General features: G+C 48.8%; 1 protein-coding gene across 3 annotated transcripts; it reads left to right on the top strand.

Annotated features, from left to right (window-relative positions):
* Window positions 1-721: 721 nt before the first annotated feature.
* Zbtb2 (zinc finger and BTB domain containing 2) lies at window positions 722-21705 on the top strand. Of its 3 annotated transcripts, none has more exons than XM_085688116.2 (3): window positions 722-854; window positions 13707-13891; window positions 18855-21705. In XM_085688116.2, the coding sequence occupies exons 2-3, from the start codon at window positions 13719-13721 to the stop codon at window positions 20224-20226; spliced, it is 1545 nt and encodes a 514-aa protein (XP_085544242.1). In that variant the 5' UTR covers window positions 722-854; window positions 13707-13718; the 3' UTR covers window positions 20227-21705. The 3 variants fall into 3 exon arrangements, with proteins under 3 accessions (XP_085544242.1, XP_085544246.1, XP_087768106.1); XM_085688120.2 differs by lacking the exon at window positions 722-854 and adding an exon at window positions 1240-1370; XM_087911980.1 differs by lacking the exon at window positions 722-854 and adding an exon at window positions 3013-3131.
* The last annotated feature ends 1177 nt before the right edge of the window (window positions 21706-22882 follow it).

Genomic DNA, 22882 nt, shown 5'->3' with positions numbered 1-22882 from the left:
TCAGTTCAACGTAAAGGAATAAGCATCTCACCCATTCAATCCTAAAAACATCTTAGCCCACAGTTGCCTATGTAAGCACCTCGATCTCGCTACACAGGACACACAGCGACATCTACTTCAGTATGACTTTCAGCCAAAACCGGTGGCAACACGATCGGTGACTGACAGCGGCCCACTCAACTTCACATCTTAGGATGAAAGGCTAACACGGAGCAGCCCAGGGAGAACGGCAGAGCCACAAAGATGTCAAGCATCTCTTGACAGGAGAACGGGCATGCATCTCGTTCTGCACCCCGAAATGACCATCTGCATCCGCAGGACTGGTCCTACCTAAACACTCTGTAAACAAGGGGGTCGGGCCGCCAGCCTCTGGGCCGACCGCTGCGGAGAAGTTTCCTCGCCTCGGCTGCACATGGCTTGCAGAACTTTGGCTGGAGCCGCGAGCCGAGTCTGGGTGGGAGCCGCAGCGCCGAGCTGCAGGCGGCGGCGGTGGTGGCGGCGGCGGCAGAGCAGCAGGAGGCGGAGGCGGGCGGGGGGGAGGGGAGCGGCTGGGGGGGGCGGAGGGGCTCTTGCCGCCACTGCTCTCTCGCCGCCTCTCCCCCCCGGCGGGAGCCGCTCTCAGCCTCTTTGCACTAGTCGCTCCGCTCTCTCGGTCATGTGACCTTAACGTAACCGGACAGGAAAAGCCCCGCCGCCGCCGCCCGCCGCCGCGCCGGAGACACCGACCGCGGCGGCAGCAGCAGCAGCAGGAGCAGCAGCAACAACGCGGGGCAGAGGCGGCGGCGGGGACAGTTAGGCCAGGCCGCCGGGCTCTGCCTCCCCCTCACGCCCCGCCGCGGCCGCACCGGCGACAGGTAAGCGCGCACCGCCACCGCGTCCCGGGGCCCACGTGCCGCCCCCGGCCCGGGCTCCGGGAAGGCGCAGGGAGGGGCGGGAGCCGCCGGAGCTCGCAAACGGTTCCGGCAGCGGCCGTGGCAACAAAGGCGGCGAATGACTCCCGTCCCGGGGCTCCAGGCGAAGGCAGGCGGCGGGCCCGAACGCGCGGGGCGCCGGGGCGGGGAGGTCGGGGCGGGAGGCGGGGAGGGGGGGACCCGTGGGGCGGGGGCGGCGACTGCGCCTGGCGCCGGGGCTCTGGCCGCCTGACAAAACCATCCCGGCAGCCAGGCGGCGGCGAGTCCCGGCCGCTCCATCCGGGGCTTCGCGAGAGGGGGAGGGGACGGAAGCCGAGAGGGCGGGCGCAAGGGGAGGGGGCGCTCCGCGTTCCGGTCCCAGTCGCCGGTCCCTGCTGCCTGCCGCGGCCAAGGGCGTCCGAAGCGGGCGGCGGCCGGCGAGCGGTCCCTCGCCGGAGCCCCTCCAGCCGGGCCCGTCAGGTGCGTACTCCGCCGTAGCCTCCCGCTGTGGTCGTCGTCGCTGCCTCGGCAGCCAGGCCGCGAGCTGCGGAAGTGGGTTTGGGGGAGGGGAGAGCACAGAGAGGGGGAGGGGAGGGATCCGGTCGGACCGGAGCAGGCCCGGCCTCTCTGGCGCGTCTCCCAGCTGCAGCGGCTCCTACAGCTGCTGCCGCTACTGCTCCGGCTCCGCCTCCCGCTCGCGGGCGGGGGCGCGCACGCGCGCTTCCGGCCTCGGGTCTCGCGCTGTCTGCGGCTCTCGCGCGCGCTGCTCCCCTCCCCCTCCCTCCCTCCCCGCCCTCCTCCCCCGCCCCTGGCGCCGGGGCCGTGGCGCCGGCCGGGGCGGCGCGCGCGAGTGCGCGCGCGGCGTAGGCGTCGGCATTGTGTTCGGCGCCGCGGGACTTGGGGCGCGCGCACGCGGGGCCTACGGGAGGGAGGGGTGAGCGAGCGGCGCGACCTGAGTGCGTCGCTCCCCGTCCTAGTCGGCCCCTGGGGCGGGGCCGGAGCTACGGCTCTCCCCTGCAGCCCCCTCCCAGACGGGGCGGGGCCAGAGTCTCCTGGGCGGGGCCACGCCTCCTTGGCCAGCCTCCCGGGCGGCCGCGCCCTCCTCTGCCTGCAGGGCTCGCTCTGGGAGCACCCAGGCTGGGTGGCGCTGAGGGGTTAGCCATGGTACCCACTGGAGCAAGCCCCCAGACCGTTCGTTCGCAGGCCAGAATGCATACGCAATTAAAAGCTACGTAGGAGGCAGGCCTTTTCTTGCTTTTTAGCTGGTAGTGGATTATAAAGGCTCTCCTGCAAGTCAGCTCGTGCAGCCGAGCAGGAAGAGCGAAACCCCTGTGTCTGACAGGCTATTTACTGCGAGAACTTCCACCCAACTCCTCGGGGAGTCGGCTCGAGCTTTTGGCCTCCTCTCCCCATCAGTCTGCATTATTCCTTCTCACCACCATCATACAACGCATTTGGTCCACTTAGTGTGAGAGCCTAGATTCGATTCTTTTTCATGGTGTGTTGTAAAGGGCGGCATAAAGACAGTGGATTGGGGGCTCACAGAACGCCAGGGTGATCTGGACGTGTCCAAACAGGGTGTTGTGTCCTTCCTAGTTGACGCTATCTGTATAGTGTCTATACTGTAGACCCTGACCACCCAGACCAAGGCGTCCACAACCAACATTTGTGATGCCTGAAATGATACTACATTAGAACTAAGGCATTTTAATCCTCATCGCTATGCTTTCTCACAAACCAAAAAACAAATTTGAGAGAAGGGACATTAAGAGTAACATCTTTACTTTGCCAGGATATTTGTAAGCTTGATAATTTCTTTTCTTTTCTTTTCCTTTTTTTTTTTTTTTTTGGACGGGGGCGGGGAACGGGGGAGGTTTCAAGACAGGGTTTCTCTGTGTAGCCCTGACTGTCCTGGAACTGGCCCCAATCTCAGAGATCCAACTGTCTCTGCCTCCCGAGTGCTGTAATAAAAGAAATATGCCAGCCCACCCCTCATAACTTGATAATTTTCAAAAAGAATGTAATTTTATATCTAATTCTTTTTTTAATATTTATTTATTATGTATACAATATTCTGTCTGTGTGTATGCCTGCAGGCCAGAAGAGGGCACCAGACCCCATTACAGATGGTTGTGAGCCACCATGTGGTTGCTGGGACTTGAACTCAGGACCTTTGGAAGAGCAGGCAATGCTCTTAACCTCTGAGCCATCTCTCCAGCCCTATATCTAATTCTTTTAAAGGTGATATTTAATTTCTCATTTAGTAAGCTTGGAGTTCCGTGTGTGTGTGTGTGTGTGTGTGTGTGTGTGTGTGTGTGTTTCCCCTAGCTAAGGAACTGATCCGTTGTTGAAACCGTCATATTTAAAATTTAAAAAAAAAAAAAAAGGTAGAAGGGAGCCACAGAAAGAATGCCCTAGTCCACAGCCATACCACCCTGAATGCCCTGATCTCGGCTGCTAAGCAGGGTCGGGCCTGGTTAGTACTTGGATGGGAGAAAGAATGCACTAGTGGATGGTAGAAAGCTTTGTCCTGTTACTCCTCCTCCCTTGTCCAGTTTTAAGCTTCCCTTCAAAGAATGTGTACATAGATGGGTGCAAAACTTCCAAAATACTTCAGCAAATTAATGCTAGGCATGCCTTAATCTCAGCTGGTAAAGTGTTTATGTTAAAGATGACTACAAATTTTCAATGACTTACAAATTTTTCATTTTTGTTTTGTTTTCTGGTTTGTTTGTTTGTTCGTTTCTCGAAACAGGGTCTCTCTGTAGCTTTGGAGGCTGTTCTGGAACTCGCTTTGTAGACCAGACTGGCCTCAAACTCACAGAGATCCACCAGCCTCTGCCTCTTGAGTGCTGGACTTAAAGTCATACACCACCACTACCTGGCCCAGATTTTTTATTTTACAAGACCTTTGTGTTATTTTTAATAAGAATGGTCCTGATCATATATTTGAATGTTTAGTCCCCAGGGAGTGGCATATTTGAAAAGGATTAGAAGGACTAAGAGGTGTGGCCTTGTTGGAGTAAGTGTGTCAATGGGGAATGGGCTTTGAGACTTTTGCCCTCAGAAGTCTCTGCTTCTCTGGCACTGCCTGCCTGCAGCCGCCATCCTCCCTGCTGTAATGATAATGTGCTACATCTCTGCAGCTGGAAACAAGCCCGCAGTTAGATGACCACACTGAGAGCTGCTGTGGTCAGGTGTCTTCACAGCAATGAACAGGGACTAAGACAGCCATATAAAACACTTTACCCCAAACCCACTCAGGAACTGCTCCTTGTCACCCTGTGATTTCAAGTACCCACTGACTTGCCCACCCCCCACAAGGTGGGAGGGGCGTTTTCCTGCCTGAGATTCCCACACCTGGTAGGCAGTGAAGGAAACACCTTCCCATCAACTTTAGAGAGGAGACCTCTCTTGCCATCTCTCAGTGTTCTCAGGTTGTTCATCCCTCCATCCCGATCCCCTTTTCCTGTAGGAAATGAAAGGAGCTGGACCAGAGGTATGACACAGGATATAGTAGCAAGTACAACTGTGGAATGGCTGGTCTAGGTCACAGGGCACCCATCACTTTTCCTGCATCCTTGTCTGTGTTCCTTGGCTCTATGAGCAGGACACTGAAAACCACTGAATGTTTGAATTGCAGATTTCTGAGCATTAGATTGAGGACATCCTCTTAGCAAATTACAAACTAACATTACAGATTGATACTAAATGAGATTCCATCTTTTTACGGTGCTACGATGATCATTAAGATGTGGAATCATGCCAAGCACAGTTGTGCATGCCTGTAATCCCAGCGCTCCTGAGGTGGAGGCTGGAGGGTCAGGAATTCAAGGCCACCATTCTCAACAACAGAGAACGTGAGGTTGTCTCAGATTACATGAGACCTTCGAGAACAGAGGGGGCAGAGAGAACAAAGGGGGCATGAGGAACAGGAAGCAAGCATCAGCGGCCACAGAATCTTTACCAAAAAGAAACAGCAGCCCAAGCTTTATAGGATTCTTCCCTGGTTCAGAGGCCAAGTTAGATGCTGGTATTTACATTCAAACAAATCCTAGACCACGTGCTTGAGGGATAGATGTGTGACTCGTCAAGCAAACTCAAGTCAGATATGGTGTCACACAACTGTAACCTAGCACTGGTGAGGCTGAGACAGGAAAATTGTTGTACTGCAAGTTCAAGATCAGCCTGGGCTAATTAACTAGCAAGACTCTCTCCCAAAAATAACAGGAAGGAAGAAAAAGTTCACAGTACAAAGTTAGGAATTCATGAAGCACTTTAATATATCTGGCTAAGTACTTAAACTTTTTCATTTTTCTAAATTTTTTTTTGCCAAGCATGGTGCATGCCTTTAATCACAGCTCTTGGGAGTTTAAGACCAGCCTAGTCTACACAATAGACTAGTCCAGGAATAGAATAGTCCAGGAAAGCCAGGACTATATAGAGAGACCCTGTTCCAAAACCACAAAAACAAAACAAAAACATGGTGTCACACATCTGTAAAAAAAATTTCTATGTACTGTTCCTTTAAATTATGTGCACATAGCCAGGCGGTGGCACACACCTTTAATCCCTGCACTTAGGAGGCAGAGGTAGGCGGATCTACAGAGCTAGCTGGTCTGCAGAGCTAGGTCCAGGACAGGCTCCAAAGCTACAGAGAAACCCTGTCTCAGGGAAAAAAAATAATAGTTTTGCACGTTGTAGATTCTGTATCAGGGAAAGTGTAGAATCTTCTCAGAATCATGTGTGAGTGTGCTGGGCCAGACCGGCTTGTTTTTGTGATTCTCTCAAGCCCTAAAATGAGTCTGCACAGTGGATATCTAAATATCTAGGCATCCTTGTGCATCCCACAGGACTGTCAGGCTTCTGTATGGTTGAAACAATTTTTATAATAATACCAATCTTACTCTCTTTCTAGTATGTTAACATTGGGAAGATATCATAGTCCAATGAGTCGGTATTTTCCAAACAACCACTGGATAATTTTATTAAAGGTGTGCATTAAATAAACCTGCATAGCTCAGCAGGGAAAGTCCCTTGCTGTCAGCCCTAGGGCCCATGGTGGAAGGAGAGAACCGAGTTCCTTTGAAAGTTGTCATTTGATCTCCAAATGCTTCCAAAGACAGACAGACAGACACACACACACACACACAGACAGAGTGTGTGACTTGAAAGCAGAGGGGGACTATTTGAAGGGAGAAAGAACCATCAAGAAGGGAAGGGGGCAGAGGGCAGTGGGTGAAGGTGGTGGGTCAGCAGCTTATGGTGGTGGCATATGTATGTGAAGATGTCTTTTAGAAATCCATTATAGTTAGAGTAGAGAAGTCTGAGTTTGACACCACACACCAGGTCAGCCTGAACTAGATGGCAGGGATTGTAAGAGGAAGGCAGCTCCGCTTTGGTTGGGGATGAAGTTTTTCATTTGCCACTGTGGTCCTCTGTTTGTGTCTTTAAAGTTGACTGTAGCATAACTTTTAGAGTTATCACTACTATCTTCTTGACTTCTCTGAATTGCCACCTTCAGGTTCCATACCTTTAGAAATTTAAAACTAACTTAAATGTGAATTAAATGTAATAAAAAATAGAACTGCAGGACAAATGGTTTTACAAATGGCACATTTTCCAGTAGGAATGTGCTAGTAGATGGTCTATGCCTTCCCTTCTGTAATTACTGTTGAAGAGAATTCAATACAGGAAGAAAAATGCATTTCCTACCTCTGAACTGAAGTTCTGAAATATATTGAAATTCAAATGACCAGCATTATTCAGGGTTAGTTCATGCACGCCCACCCACGTTAATTTTTAATAGTCCTAATTGAAAAGGCAGTTTTTATCCTGGTAAGTGGCCTAAACTACTTGACAGAACCCATCTTATCCCGAAAGGTGTTTCTTCAGTTACTGATGTAGCCGGAGCATCACAGTGTTCATTATTCCTGGTGTAATAAAGGGAGGGCTGCGAAGAACCCTGTTAGTGCCCTTGAACGCCAAGTCTTATGATGTTTAGTGAGCTCTGAGAGCTATTGTATTGGAAAGAGAACCATCTAGTCCCAAAAGCTATTGTTCTGCAGTTTTTATACAGAGAGGGAAAGAGAACCTTAGATTGGCAAAGCAGATCTGACTATGCAGTCTGCTCACAGGTCCCTCCAAAGCCCCTGCTGCCTGGGGAATCTGAGTACACTCAATGGAGATCTTCAATGTGTCAGAGTGAGGAGGAGGGGAATATAAGAACCTAATCATGGAACAAAGGAAAGTGACTGTTATAACTGGCTCTGGGAAATGTCTGCTTTGGGTTTTACTTTTGACATGAATCTATTTTACAATCTCTAGACTTAAGAAAATATTGTGCACATATAAAGTACATAAAGAAGACATTCTATAAAATCCTTTTAAAGAAACACTCTCTCCACCAGGTGTGATGTGCATACTTTTTATCCCAGCATACAGGAGGTAGAGGCAAGTGGATCTCTGTCAGTTTGAGACCAGCTTGGTCCACATAGTGAATTCCAGTGCAGCAAGGGCTCCATGGGGAGCCTCTGTCAAAGGGGTGGGGTGGGGTGGGGAGGAGATGCCCTTGGCCTTCAGTCCCTCACCTTTCACTATTCTAAATTGGGAAAAACAGGTAACTTTTTTTAATGACATGTGCACCACGTGTATGCCAGTGCCTTCAGAGCCCGGAAGACCCTGCCAAGTGACTTTTCTTAAGTAGCTTAGTTTTCCTTTTTCTTTTTTAATTTCTACTTAACTGTCAAGTAAGTGGCTGGGGTGGGGGGTGTTTTTGTTGTTGAGAAAAAGTCTCCAGTATCCCAAAGTAGCCTTGAATTGTTTGTTGGAGAATGACTTGAACTTTGGAGCATCCTTTACCTCCTTAGTGCTGGAATTATAGACATGTACTACCTACATTCGGTTTTTGTGATGGTAGGGATCAAGCCCAAAGCTTTGTCCATTCCAGACAAGACCTCTGCCCTCTGAGTGCTATCCCAAGGCTGGTTAAGGTTCTCTATACAGGACTTAAGCATGCAGTCTCATTGTTGGTTTGGTTACTAGCGTCAGCAAGAATTTTTAGAAATACTTGCTCTATACTCTATAGAGTATATACTGTATAGAGCAAGGCTGGGTCGCACGCAGAATGGAAACCATACACCCAGAAGGCAGCAGGCTTCAGTTGCCTGGCTCTTGGCTCTTTGAGCCCCCTCCCATACAGTACCATGACTACACACTGACATGATTTGAGGCTTCTCTGAAGGCCTCAGACATCAATCACCAGACTTGTAGCCCAGGCCACTATGGCCAGAACGGTGTACCCCATCCCTCTCATTCTAGAGACCCCAGTGCCTCTCAAACGCAACGTGTTCTTTCCCAGCAAACTAAGACTTTGTCCTTATCTCCCGGCAGAGACCTACTCAGCTATTCCAGTAAAAAGCCTGCTAGTGTTTTGGCCTTCCCCATCCCCTCCTAGTGATGCTGCGAGTTGGAATCTTCTAGATGTCTTTCTAATCTGTTTTCTCTCTTTCTTAGTCCCCACGCTCAGCCGCTGTCTACACTGGAGACTGAAGGGACTCCCTTGTCTTTACCTTTTAGTCTTCCCATTGTGTCCCCGGGAGCCTTCCCATTGTTCCTAAGATAAGAGCTGAAGTCCTTTCTGGCACCTCAGGCTGCACCCTCAGCGTTTGTGCCACGCCTCTCCGCCTATCGTTCCTCTGGGCACAGAATAAACTCCAAAGCTTTAGCCACAGCTTAACATGTGCAGAAACATCACCTGACATTTTTTTTTATTTTATTTATTGTGTATAACATATTCTGCCTACATGCAGGCCTGCAGGCCAGAAGAGGGCACCAGATCCCATTACAGATGGTTGTGAGCCACCATGTGGTTGCTGGGAATTGAACTCAAGACCTTTAGATGAGCAGGCAGTGCTCTTAACCACTGAGCCATCTCTCCAGCCCCATCACCTGACATTTTTAAGTGGAGAAAATCGTCCAAGTTATAGCACGCTTTAAATTGATGGGGATTTTTTAGATATAAAGAAGCTATGCTTTTCTCTCAAATCGCCAGGGAATTCAGGGCCAAACCATAGCCGACTCTCCCCTTTGCTGAATACCTAGTTAGTAGTTTAGCAAATGGTAATCACTGCTAGACAACCTCCTGGGCACCTGGCCAAAGCTTTCAAGAAACATCAGGCAGACTGCAGAGCTGGAGCACACGTGTGTGAATACACACACATATGACTGAGTACATGTCAGCAGATGACTTCTCTGAAAGTAGCATTTTTCAAAGGTTCTAAACTTTAGGCCCACCAGACCCTCTGACCTTGGTGACTAGAGATGAGGCAGCCAGCCCAGTGTGGAGATTGAGAATCCTGCATTCTCTCTGGAGTCAGTAATGGCCCCAGCACCAAGGACCTGGGGAAAGGCTACCTTTCCTCAGCAGTTTATCCAGAAGTTTCCAACTAAGTGAACACCTTGTCTCACTGATCAACATCCTTAGGTGAAACAACATGGCTCTCTTAATTGTTTCTGAAACAGGATCTTGCTGTGTAATCCAAGCCACTCTTGATTGTAGAATGTTCCTGACTCAGCATCCCAAATGTGAGGATAACAAGTGTATGAAACAGGATTTTTGATAATGCTTGGATTTTAGAATAGGCTGGACACTGTAAAGATCACCAAACTGGCTGGGCGGGTGGTAGCCCACACCTTTAATCCCAGCACTCGGGAGGCAGAGACAGGTAGATCTCTGTGAGTTCCAAGCCAGCCTGGTCTACAGAGTGAGTTCCAGAACTAGCTCCAAAGCTACAGAGAAACCCTGTCTTGAAAAAAACAAAACAAAAAACAAAGGTCACCAAACTGATAGTTTCATACCTTGTGTGATTGTCACATGCCAGTAACGCCACACTCGGGTAAGATGATAGCTTCAAAGGCTGTGAGGACTACATAAGAACCTGCCAGAGAAATAAATAAAATTTAAAATGTAGGTAGACATTTAATGTCATAAAATTATATTATTTGTTATGCCTTGTTTGTATTAGAAAAATCATTTTTCATGCCAGGCTGGTGGTGCACACCTATAAACCAAGCACTTAACAAGCAGAGACTATTGGGTCGTCGTGGTGCATACCTGAAACCCCAGCATTTGGGAGGCAGAAACAGGTAGAGCTCTGTGAGTTTGAAGCCAACCTGGTCTACAGAATGTGTTCCAGGGCTATATGGAGAAACCCTGTTTCAAAAACCAAAGAGTATAGACTAGAGAATCCATGGCTACATGAGACCCTATCTCAAAAAAAAGAAAGAAAAAAATGAAAAGAAAGAAGGAAGGAAAGATCGCTTTCCATCTAGTACATACAGGTCCTCTTATCGTAGTGACCCCCAATCATAAAATTATTTTCATTGCTACTTCATAGCTATAATTTTGCTAGTTGTGAATCATAATGTAAATATCTGTTTTCCGATGGACTTCAGCGGCTCCAAAGGGGTCTCAACCACTGATGACCATGCTGCCACCTGTTCCTCCCCGCAGCTCTTCTGAGGTGGTGTCCTTTCTACACATTTACGTGGGGTAAGCCCCCATCATCGTGGGGCAGTAAATACCTAATGCCTCTGGGCCCTCACTTGTCCAGGTTTATTTTTTATTTTTCTTCTTTTTCTTTTTTTGGTTTTTTGAGGCAGGGCTTCTCTGTACTTTGGAGCCTGTCCTGGAACTAGCTCTTGTAGCTCAGGCTGGCCTTGAACTGTCAGAGATCTGCCTGCCTCTGCCTCCCTAGTGCTGGGATTAAAGGCATGTGCCACCACCACCTGGCTCCAGGTGGTTTTTTTTTTGTTTTTTTTTTTAAGTAAATGCGCAGTCGGAAGGTCTGGATCAACGCCAAAGTACCTGTGCGTGAGTGTCCCCTGGTCAGGGAACTATCGTCACACTTGCCCTCTGTAGGGATCACTGTCCTATGGTGACTGGGAAGGTGAAGCTAGCATGAGGGAGGGTCCCAGCCGACCTGGGTAAAGAGAGAGCGCTCCGGCTAGTCAGAAGGTGGGTGGAGGCCCTCTCCACAGGTTCCAGGTTCTATTGTGGGTGGTGTGGCAGAAGCAAACACCTGCCACAGACAGGACACTGGCTGTGGACCTGCTTCAGAGCAGTGCCAGACGGGGTAAGAGACAGTAGTGGAGAAAAGCCAGCAATTTCCAGAGGCAGGCTTATCCACAAGGGAGAAGGTGGGCAGTGCCACTGAGAGGGCCCCAGGAGCACATGTGCTCATGAGTGTACACTGCCGGGACGGTCTCTCAGGACTTTGCTAAGCCATTTTGGCTAGCAGATGGCAGGGGGCTGGCTGTGGTGGGAAGAGTAGACAGGCCTTCCTCTGAAGGAGGGTAGCCTTATCACCCACGGGGCTGAGTATCATGTGTCAGCTGAGCTTCGTGGAATAATGTGGGTACCTGGGGAAGGAGAGGGGCACAGCAGAGAAAAGGTCCTCTGTCCTTAGGGCACCCCGCTTTGTTGAAGCCCTGCCTCGCAGCTGCTGGGGCTGAAAAATGCTTTGTTACCGCCATCTCCATGCCCTTCACAATCAGTTAGGTGACCCTCTGTGGGCGGGGCTGTCTGCCCACTAAAATATCAGCATTGACAAGTCATCTGTGGGACACTTCTGTCGCCCCAGGTAGCCTTCAGGTTCCCTTTTGTAGCAATGCCTCCTGCTTCCCCTCACCTTAGCACTGCAAGTCTGTTCTCCATTTCTCTGAACTCCGCGGTGCTATAACAAAGGACTCAGCATGAAACCTTCCCTGACCATAATTCACTCATAATACAGTGTATCTTCTGTCTACAATAGTTCATTTGTTCTGTTTTGTTTTTGTTCTGGAAACAGTCTCACTGTAGCCCAGGCTGGCCTCAAACTCAGTTCTCCCACCTCAGCTTTTGGAGAGTTGGGATTAGTGTGTTTGCCACCAAGGTCACAGTGGTTCATACCACAGCCTGATCATTCAACAACTAAAGGATAGCTGGGCAGTTTCTGGTCAAAACCACTACAGATGTTAACGTACAGTTTTGTGTAAAAGCACATTCGTTTATTGGAATAAATGTATCAGTAGCCATTGGGTTGTATGTAGTCTCCATGCTGTCTGTGCCATCCCACGGTCCCACCCCCATGAGTGTGCGCCGACCCTGGTTTCCTGGGGCTGGCAATCCTGAACACTGTCTGTCCACTGACCATCTGTCTTTCCCTTCAAGTATGTCTCACTTCCGGTTTGTCCGTACTGTTGACTTTCCGAGTTATCTTCTTTGCAAGTACAGACACTCTGAGGAGTTGTAGGTTTCAGGTGTTTACTCCCAGCGCTCACTGCCTGTCCATCCTCTTAGCTGAACTCTTCCAGAACCAGCGCTTGTAATTTACCAAGTCCAGCTTACCGGTTTCTCCTTTTGTAGATCCCTAAGGGTTTTTTTTTTCCCTAAACTTCCTGTAGTTGTGTGCTTTATACTGAAGGCCGTGGTGCATTTTCAGTGTGTGTATGAGAGTGTGGATCTCGCCTTTGGCATCCAGCTCTCCGTGCTGCGGTTCTGCTGCCCTGGGACGTCCACCCTTCTCTCGGTGCTTGAGTCCGTCCCAGGGTTTGCTGAAGTAATGTCCATCTCTTCTGATCTGATCCCAGTCTTGAGTGCTGAGCCACTCTCAAATCTGGGCTCCAGTCGGGGGACTGATTTCCCACCTTTTCTTTCTTTCCGAAAAACCTAGTCTACTTCTTTTGCCTTCCACACATTTTCGAACAATCTTGTCTGCCTTCAGAAAGAAATCTTGCCAAGGATTTGGGATTCAGCAATTTGTGTTTTTCCATGTATAACTCCTACATATTTTGTCAAATTTGCCTGTGTATTTCATTATTTGGATTGTAATGATTCTATGTGTCTCATCTCCATGTTCATTCCTAGTATATGGAATTACAATTAGGTAGAGTTTGGGGTTTTGTTTTTTGATACATTTTACACCTTACCAAATTCCTTTGTTAGTTATAGAAGCTGTTGTATTAATTCCCTGAATTCTGTCCATTATCGGTTTGCTCCTTCTTTCCCTGGCTGTAGGCTTTCATTCCCATCTTGTTTTGGTTTTCTGCCTGGCAGTCTGGGTGCTGCAGGAGGGAAAGGGTTCACCTCTTCGCCTCGCCCTAGTCTCAGAGAAAGCAATGCTGATCCCTGGGGTGGGTTTTCCTGTGTGTTTATGAAAAAAGAGCCATCTAGGGATTTCCTGATCTCACTGTAAACAGATAGGTCGAGGATTTTGCTTCACTGACTGAATAATGGAAAGTACAGAATTTGAAGTAGGTGATTCAAATTTAAATTATAACTCATTTGCCTTCCCAGTGAAAGGCCTGGGGCAACTTACTTACAAATCTCAAAATCCATTTCCTCCTCCACTAAAGGGAGGCCCAGCTCCATTGCTAATGGATTTGCAAGCCTTTGTGGCCCTGGCTGGGTGAAGGAGGAGCCTTGCTGTGACTCCGCCCAGCACTTCCGTGGTGGAATTCTCATCGGGAATCTTCAAAGGACTTCAAAGGACTAGGTAGTCCGCATTTATCTTTCTAGGACTGAGGATCATTCCCCAGCTTCAGCAAGTCACTAAGTCCCCCAGATGACATCAACTGAAAACCTGAGTGCTGGCAGGCCCTATTCCAAGGACTGTTGTGGGTTAAATGAGTTCATTATATGTACCATGTCTAACAGTGCCTGACACGTTAGCCTTGATGACATGTTAGCTGTGAACATTACTGTAACCTGTAACGTTAGGACACATTCTCATTTGTGGAACACCGCTCTTAAAAATAAAATTGTTTACTTTGCAGATTTTTTAAAAAATGGATTTGACCAACCATGGACTTATTCTACTGCAGCAGTTAAACGCTCAGCGAGAGTTTGGGTTCCTGTGTGACTGCACGGTTGCAATCGGCGATGTGTACTTCAAGGCACACAAATCAGTTCTTGCTTCATTCTCCAATTACTTTAAGATGTTGTTTGTCCATCAGACCAGGTAACTAAAGCAGTTGATAATATCTAATGACTGTAGACCTCCTGACTGGGTCCCTCTTCCCACTGAACACACTCTTGGCTTCATCCAGACCATGGGTCTCTCTGCCTCTCCTAGGGTCTAGGTGCCCCCCCCCACTCCTTTGTTAGTCCACCTGTTCCCTGCCTTTCTTGGTTATTCTCTTCATTAGCACTTGAGAATCACCTGCATACCTGGCTCCATGCAGCCCCTCCCCTTCCAAACTGCCTTATGTGTGGGGATCACCTGTGGTAGGCAGTGACAGCCAGGGACTCAGTGGCCTCAGTTAGTAAGCCCTCCTGCTCCCCCGAGAATCCCAAGTCCCCTGCCTTTGAAAACGTAGTTTCAGAGGAGAAGCTGGAGGGCGCAAATTCCATTTCTCCTTTTCTGCTGTAAAATCTGTCTTCGGGCTCATGGCTTTTGTTCTGTTTTCCTTTGATTTCTCCTAAATGAGATTCTTAGAGAAAAGAATCTCTGGGTGTGTAAAATAATAATAATAATAATAATCATCTCCCCCTCCCTTCTTCCTCCCTCCTTCCTCCCATCTCTCTATTTTATTGTGTTCTTCATTTCTCTTCTCTCCCCACCTCTCCACCCCTGCTCTGGGCAGAAGACCTTTCTTGACCTTGGGCTCCTGGAGCGCAGCCCTGTTCTCGTTCTCCTTGAACCTTCTTAAAAGGGCCTCCTGCGCCTCTGTCGTCTGCTCACCCCGCACTCTTCCTGTCCATTTGCACTGTGGTTTCCTGTCTCACTGCAGCAGACAGATCCCACAGGGCACCTCTCCACCGTCCATCCGCCTGTTCTCCCAGTCCTCACCTGTGACCTTTGTTCTTCACCTCTGCGCTGGGCCTTGGGCCTCCCCAGCCCCTGCTGTCCTTGCACACTGTCTGTGCTGGGCAGGCCATCTTTTCTGGCTTTGCCTCTCTGAAGTTTCAGCTCCAGCCCCCATCTGCAGAACCTGGTCCTCAGTGCCCCACCCCCAGCTGTCCCCACTCCGTTTTTCTCAATGGACATGGATAAAACTGAACCCTGGCTTCCCTGTGTTCTTACCTCCAAGAAGCCCAAGCTTCGATCTATTTCAGATCCTATCTCTTCAATACATGTCCCATGTGCTCTGTCCTTCCTTTCTTCCTCCCATCCTGTAAGTATTCATTTCCCACATCACTGTCCGATTAATATTCCTAGAGACTGCTTGGGTGAGTCGTGCCTTCAACCAGAATTTAGGAGAGGGCAAACTGAGCAGATCCCTCTGTACAGCAAGGCGCTGTCGAAGCTTCTGGGCGTGGGACACTCAGGCCTGAAGCCAGACCCTTATCACCTGAGCATCTCTGGGACACCATCTTCTCTTTGACCTGCCTACTTCTGTGGCTCATTTACCTGAACCAGACTTTGAGTGTCCTGCCCATTCCCTGATGTCCCTAATCCTTGCCTTCTTCCTACTCAAGTAGACAGAATCTTCAAGGATGACTGTGTTCTGCTTACAGCAGTGTCTCTTCTACATGACTATCTGTGTACTCGCCCCTCCCCTTACTTGTAAATCACTGTCTAGTCACCCACCCCCACCCCACCCCCTTGTCGTGCGTGGCAGGGCAGTGAGTTTTACAGATCTCCTGGGACACCACAGGGTAAGGCTAGGTGTGTGCTTCTAATAGCCACTTGATAAACATCTGGAGGAGCAGAAGGGCCAGGAGCAGGTGACTTGGCGGTAAGAAAGAGCATTTGTCTTCCAGCACTGAGAACGTGTCCTTTAAGCAGGGCAGTGAGATGCGGTCCTCAGCATGAGGAGGCTGAAACCAGAGAGCTGTCAAGTCCTCAGGAAGCAGAGAGGTTAGATCTCTGTGAGTTTGACCAGCCTGGTCTACAAAGCGAGTTCCAGGGCAGGCTCCAAGACTACACAGAGAAACCCTGTCTCAGAAAAAAGAAAAAAAAAAAAAGAAAGAAAAGAAAAAGTCAAATCTGGACCAGCCAAGACCCTCTCTCAAAACAAATTTGTTTACATATTCACCATCCTTTAACATCATTATTATGATAAAGATGTTATTTGCAGCCATTAATCTCAACACAGTAACACAGTAAGTTAAGTGACCTTGAAACGGAAATGTCTGGCTGGGTGAGACTCCAGCAATCCTTTGATCCTAACACTGGGAGGCAGAGGAAGGCAATCTCTGTGCGTTTGAGGTCAACCTGGTCTACCACAGGGATGTGATCTTTGTGCTAGTTTCTGCTGCCACGGCGGTCATACCACCATCACCTGTCACCAAGTGCCTCTCCACGGTCAGCTACGCCACATGTGCACTCCTTAGAAGTGCCCGCCAGGCACAGCTTGCTCTCTTGCCTCTTGCTCCTCTCTTGCCTCTCTTCATCTTGCTTCTTCCCTGTTCTGTCTGCCTGCCTCTCTCATGCCCCCCCCTCCGCACTAACTCTGTTTCGCATGGCATTTTTGCTCGGTGGCATATGTTGGCAGGGCCCACCGAAAGGTGCCCACTTTCCTTTTTTTTTTTTTGTCACTACGCTTTGTAACTGAGAACACCCACCTGATGACTCTCCTTGTACACCTCTTTGTGGAGAAGTCAAGTTCATGGTCATAAGGAGAGCAGAGACCAGCGTGCTTTAACAGCTCGTCCTGCCTGGCAGAGGCACTTGTTCCCCCTCTAGCCAGACTGAGCCCCTGACTGGATCTTTTCAGCTTTAGAACAGGCCATGTCCTATAGTTACCACTAGGTGTCTCTGTCTTTTCTCTGTAGACTAAGTGCTCAAAATACAACCTCATGCTAAGAATAACCTGCCGAGTGTGGTGGTGTGTGCCTTTAATCCAGCACTCTAGAGGCAGTGGCAGGTGAATCTGTGCGAGTTCAAGACCATCCTGGGCTACATAGTGAGAACCTGTCCCAAAACAAGAGAAAAGTTTAAGCATTATTTAAAACTCTTATTCTAAAATTCAAATGAAGGAGAGGCTGAATCTGGAATTACTAGGAGCACCTGCTCAACTGTGTGTGGCTGCACTCACAATCCGTTGGCCCGACTGCGTAGAAGTGAGGCAGAAGTGCAGGCAGGTGTCGGTACGGCAAAGCTTAGGTGGAACTGCCTGTGTGGACTGTAGAAGATGGGGACGCAACAGCTGGGCCTTGTCACGTCCAGTGGGCAGAGAAAAAGAGAGGGCCACCCAGTCCCGAATAAAAGGAGAACAGGATTTCGGTAGCTAGCACGTCATGAAAGGAACTGCATACATATTGTACACATGTGCCTGCTGGGCAACCAGGGACTCCCAGCTTCCTCTCTCTGGCTGAAGTGCAGCATGTTGACTCCCCAGTTCCCTCCTGTCCTTGCCATCAGGACCACAGCAAACGACTGCAAAGCACCCCAGCTGGGTGGCTGGCACCTTTGTGAATGATGGCAGGCAGCCCTTCTGCATTTCCATCCCCTGGAGAAATCCCCTTCTCCGAAGGCCTAGGGTTCTGAGTTCTGAGGTCTCTGCCTGATCCTGCCAATGGTGGTGCACAATTTTAGTTCCAACACTGGGAGGCAGAAAGTGGATCTCTGTGAGTTCCAGGCTAGATCTACACAAATACACAGGAAGACCTTGTCTCAGAGAGGGGGGGAGGGGGGGGGAAGAGAGAGAGAGATTACCGATGAGCGATTTAAGTTTTTTCTTTTTTTTTTTTTTTGTTTTTTGAGACACGTGTTTTTGTTGTTGTTGTTGTTATTGTTTTGTTTTGTTTTTAGAAAACAGTAGCAGACTCACATTTCCCATGGGTACTGATTTGTGTGCCTGCTTGTACTGTTTGACTTGGGTTTTTGTAGTTAAGTGTGACTGTCGTATGGTCTTCATGAAATCCACTTTGATACCTATCCAGTAATTATCCATCTTAAAGTCTTAAAATCAAATTAGCCTTTTCTCTTTTGTTTTACTATGATTTCTTTTTCCTTTTTGCCTCACACTGTAGCTAGGCTAGCCTTGAAGTTCAGACAGTCCTCCTGCCTCATCCTCCTTTGTGCTGGGATTATATACATCATGCCTAGCTCATATATTTTTATTTTAACAAAATAAGATGTTACATTTAGAAGACTGGGTATCCTATTTGAGAATAGTGAGGTAGCTGTTTTAATCATTGAACGTAGTTGTAATTGCTAAATCTGCCAAAAAGAACTTTAATGCCAAGAGGTTATATAATCAAAATTACTGTAAATTTCAAGGTGATCAAGGAAACTGTTTCTGAATGCACAAACTATGTTCACCCCATGGGTGATACTGTATGTCTCCTGTACTTCAGAGATGTGTATCTCACTGGGCTCAGGATACATCAGAACTTATTTCAGTAGCGATGGTCTAAGGAGAGTCCCCAGTTCTTCGTTATTGCTATTGGGGGGATGCTGTTTGGGAAGTGATGTCATTCTGAAAGGTACCTTGACAGCCAGTGTGGCTTTGGAATTAAGTAAGCCTAGGTTCGAGCCCCAGTCCTACCACTCACCAACTCTGAGGGGTGCTACCCCTGAGCCTCACCACCTGTAAAGGAAGGACCATGGGCAGTCGGTAGAATGGCTGTAAAGCCCACAGCAGGACCCCTGGCGATGCTGACATCATTGGTGAAGATTGTATTGTCCAGATTTCTTTCCAGACACTGGGCAGGTGACCAGGCTCTCTTCCCCCTTGCTGGAGCGGATGCAGAGTGCTGGGGGCTCCAACAGATTCAGTGCCCTGCTCTTCTGTGTTGTTATGCTGAGGGGTCACTCCTGTGTCAGTTTTCAGCTCAGAAGGCTTTCTAGTCAGATTAGATTGTTTACTTACCTGCCACTGGCTGCTGAGCTCTGAGCTGAGGCTGTAATGGAGTTCTGTCAGCCTGACTGGTGACCCACGGAAGTGTTTTTCTCAAGTGTCTCAGTTCTTCAGGCTTTGTTTCCACTGAAGCCATAGGTTGGTGTTTCTTCATGGCTTTCTACTGTTTTTCAGTGAATGTGTCCGTCTGAAACCCACCGACATACAGCCTGACATATTCAGCTATCTGCTCCACCTGATGTACACTGGGAAGATGGCTCCGCAGCTGATCGACCCTGTGCGGCTGGAGCAAGGGATCAAATTCCTGCACGCATACCCCCTCATCCAGGAAGCCAGCCTGGCCAGCCAAGGCACCTTTTCCCATCCGGAACAAGTCTTCCCGCTGGCCTCATCACTGTATGGCATTCAAATCGCAGACCACCAGCTGAGACAAGCCACCAAGATGAACTTAGTGCCTGAGAAACTTGGGCGGGAGCCTAGGCCCCAGGCATCCAGGATGAGCCAGGAGCCCGTGCCTGAGACCTCACAGCTGTCCCAGCTGACAACAAACCTGGCTCAGGTAAATCGGACAAACATGACTCCCGCCGACCCCCTGCAGACCTCGTTGTCACCCGAACTTGTCTCCACACCTGTTCCTCCCCCTCCTCCTGGGGAGGAGACCAACTTGGAGGCCTCTTCCTCAGACGAGCAGCCGTCTTCCCTCACGATCGCCCACGTGAAGCCAAGCATCATGAAGAGAAACGGAAGCTTCCCCAAGTACTACGCCTGCCACCTGTGCGGCCGGCGCTTCACGCTGCGCAGCAGCCTGCGAGAGCACCTGCAGATCCACACCGGGGTGCCCTTCACGGCCGGCCCCCCCGGGGAAGGCCGCGGGCCCCTGTCCCTCTGCAGCAATGCGGCCGACCTGGGCAAGGATGCCCTGGAAGTGCCCGAGGCGGGGATGATCAGCGACAGCGAGCTGCAGCACATCTCCGACTCCCCCATCATCGATGGGCAGCAGCAGTCGGAGACGCCACCGCCCTCAGACATTGCGGACATTGACAACCTGGAGCAGGCCGACCAGGAGCGGGAGGTGAAGAGGCGCAAGTACGAGTGTACCATCTGCGGCCGCAAGTTCATCCAGAAAAGCCACTGGCGTGAGCACATGTACATTCACACGGGCAAACCCTTCAAGTGCAGCACCTGTGACAAGAGCTTCTGCAGGGCCAATCAGGCCGCGCGCCATGTGTGCCTCAACCAGAGCATCGACACCTACACCATGGTGGACAAGCAGACGCTGGAGCTCTGCACCTTCGAGGAAGGCAGCCAGATGGACAACATGCTGGTGCAGGCCAATAAGCCCTACAAGTGCAACCTGTGCGACAAGACATTCTCCACCCCCAATGAGGTGGTCAAACACTCCTGCCAGAACCAGAACTCAGACGTGTTTGCCCTGGACGAGGGCCGGTCGGTCCTCCTGGGCAGTGGGGACTCGGAAGTAACTGACTCTGACCATCCTGTGTTAGCATCCATCAAAAAGGAACAGGAAACTGTGTTACTAGACTGAATGTTATTTGTCTTTTTAAAAACTGTCATTTTTACAAAGAATCTTCTCCCCACCCTCACCCCCATTCGGGATAGTTTCTCTATGGCATGATACAAACGGGCCCCACTCCTTTCCTGTCCCCTTCTCCCAGCTCCATCCCCATAAGGCTTTGTGCATTATAAACCTGGACTCTATTTACTTTAATTCAGGGGATATTGGAAAGATAATGGTCAGTAGTGCTTATAAAGAAATAGGTTTTGAGAAGTTTTAGATTATTTTAAAAACCTACTTGGAAATAATTAAGAGTATATAATAAAATAACTAGACAATAATTTGGTAAGCTAAAATTATGACTGTCCCTGGGTAATAAGTCTTCCTTCTCAAAGAAACAAAGTCAGAAAATACAGCATGCTTCTTAGAGATAAAGCTGGGCTCTGCTATGCAAATCTAGAAGGTGTGGGGAAACTTGAAACCCAAGAAAATGTTTTTAATGTTTGCCCTCTAGGTGTCTGATTTCAGAATGTATTCTTTGAGATTATGTCCAGTTAAGGAAAATCACTAGAAATCGACTTTAGCAGAATGCAGGAGTAATAATGTGATGGCAATCTTCATTTCTGGATGAAACCTGATGGGCTGCGAGTCTGCGTGTGAGCGAACAGCACATGGATGCTTGCTCCAGACGGGGGAATTGGTGCACATGCCTCACCCGATGCTGGCCTCTCTCCAAGATGGACAAGAACATGCTGGGTTTGGGTTTCTGACAAGCTGGTTTTGAAATCGGACTTGAAAACACGATGCCATAGACCGTCCTCCCGAACAGCAAATGACATGCCGCTTCCCAGCAGTCGCCAGCTGCGAGCTTGTGTCGCGCCAGCCAGCCACCTGTAAAATCAGTGTGTGCACTGCAAGGCTGTGGAAAGATGCATCTTAACAGGAAGGGTGACTGTAATGAGTGTGCTGCCTGGCTTGGTGGTGCCCATCCAGAACCCCAGCATGGGGGGAGGGGTGGGGAAGTGAAGGCAGGAGAATTGGAGGTTTGAGGCCAGCCTGGGCTACATAGAGAGACCTTGTTTTGTTTTGTTTTGTTTTTTTAAAATGCAATGCCCATAGTTAACTGGTGACATCTACCAAAGCCTCAAAAATGACAAAGAAATCAAGATGACAAAATAATAATAATCTAAGTTCTCCTTGGAGGAAAAAGAAACAAATTGATTTTGATGCATATCCTCCAATTTTTGTTAACACCAGAAATTTTCCCCACTGGCCTAACAGCATTAAAAGTTGTTCATTAATCTTCCCTTGGGCCAATAATAAAATGGTCTCATAGGATGCAACAGGAGCCAGAAGCGAGGACTAGGGGGTGAGGGGTGGGGATAGTGCGTAGCTATACCGTCCGTGTATGTTAGAAACTGAATATCCCATCATCCTCTTCTATGTATAGTTCTCAGATTTGTAAGTTTTTATACATCCTTTCATTGAATAAACATTTAATTAAATGGGCATGTGATTTTTCTCTTGTGTATTTGTCTACCCAAAAAACACAGAAGAGGTGTGTGGAAGCCTTGCATCGAGAGTGTTCTAGCTGGATATGTGCCTGTCAGATAGACCTCGGGCAGTTTCCCGACAGGGTGCCGTTGTTAACATCAATAAAGTGGAAAGGTTTATAATTACACTGGGTCATGTAGCTATGAGACTCCTCTGAGCTCCAGAAGATGCTAGAGCCGGCTAAGGCTGACAATGTGTGGAGCTGTCATCCGACCAACTGTCTTGAACAGATCAGGAGTTACTAACTAACAATAACTCAAAACACCAGACGAACCTAGGTTCTCAGACACTGAGGAATCTATGCATTTCATCCTGGTAGTTATGTTTGAATTTCTATGGAAATAAAACAGCCTTGGGAGGGGTCGCGAGTTAAAAAGCTGTGCTGTGCTGTGCTCTAGAATGTTCACACCTGGCTCTTCCATGCTGTTCCTTGTCACAGATTATATTGAACTAAATTACTTGCTTCCCACTGCTCACACCCTGAAAGGATCTAAATTCAGTCAGATACTTTCCTCTGTTTGGGGGCATTTCTCTACATCAGCGGTTCTCAACCTTCCTAATGTTGGAAGGTTTAATACAGTTCCTCATGTATGGTTACACCAACCATAAAATTATTTTCTTTGCTACTTCCTAACTGTAATTTTACTACTGTTTTTTTGTTTGTTTGTTTGTTTGTTGAGAGAGGGTTTCTCTGTGTGTAGCCCTGAGTGTCCTGGAACTCACTCTGTAGACCAGGCAATTTTGCTACTGTTATGAATCATAATGTAAATTCGTTTTGGAGCTAGAGGTTTACTAAATGGGTCATGAGTGAGAACCGCTGCTCTAAAGGCTCCTCTTCTGGGCTTTCCCCTATTTCACCCTATTCATCTCTTACTCTTTAAGCTATCCCTCTAAATGAAGCTTCTCTCTGGGTTTTATAGAGGATTCTTTCCTTTAAGGGCCCCTTTCATGATATCTCCGATATGAGGGACTGTCTTTTTTTTTAATTATCTTTTTATTTATTATGTATACAATATTCTGTCTGTGTATCTGCCTGCAGGCCAGAAGATTGCATCAGATCTCATTTCAGATGGTTGTGAGCCACCATGTGGTTGCTGCGAATTGAACTCAGGACCTTTAGAAGAGCAGGCAA

This window comes from Myodes glareolus, chromosome 1, assembly GCF_982192425.1.
Source record: "Myodes glareolus chromosome 1, mMyoGla1.1, whole genome shotgun sequence".
In the NCBI taxonomy this organism is placed as follows: domain Eukaryota; kingdom Metazoa; phylum Chordata; class Mammalia; order Rodentia; family Cricetidae; genus Myodes; species Myodes glareolus.
The sequence above is the reverse complement of the archived record's forward strand: the minus strand, read 5'-3'. Positions and strand labels throughout refer to the sequence as shown.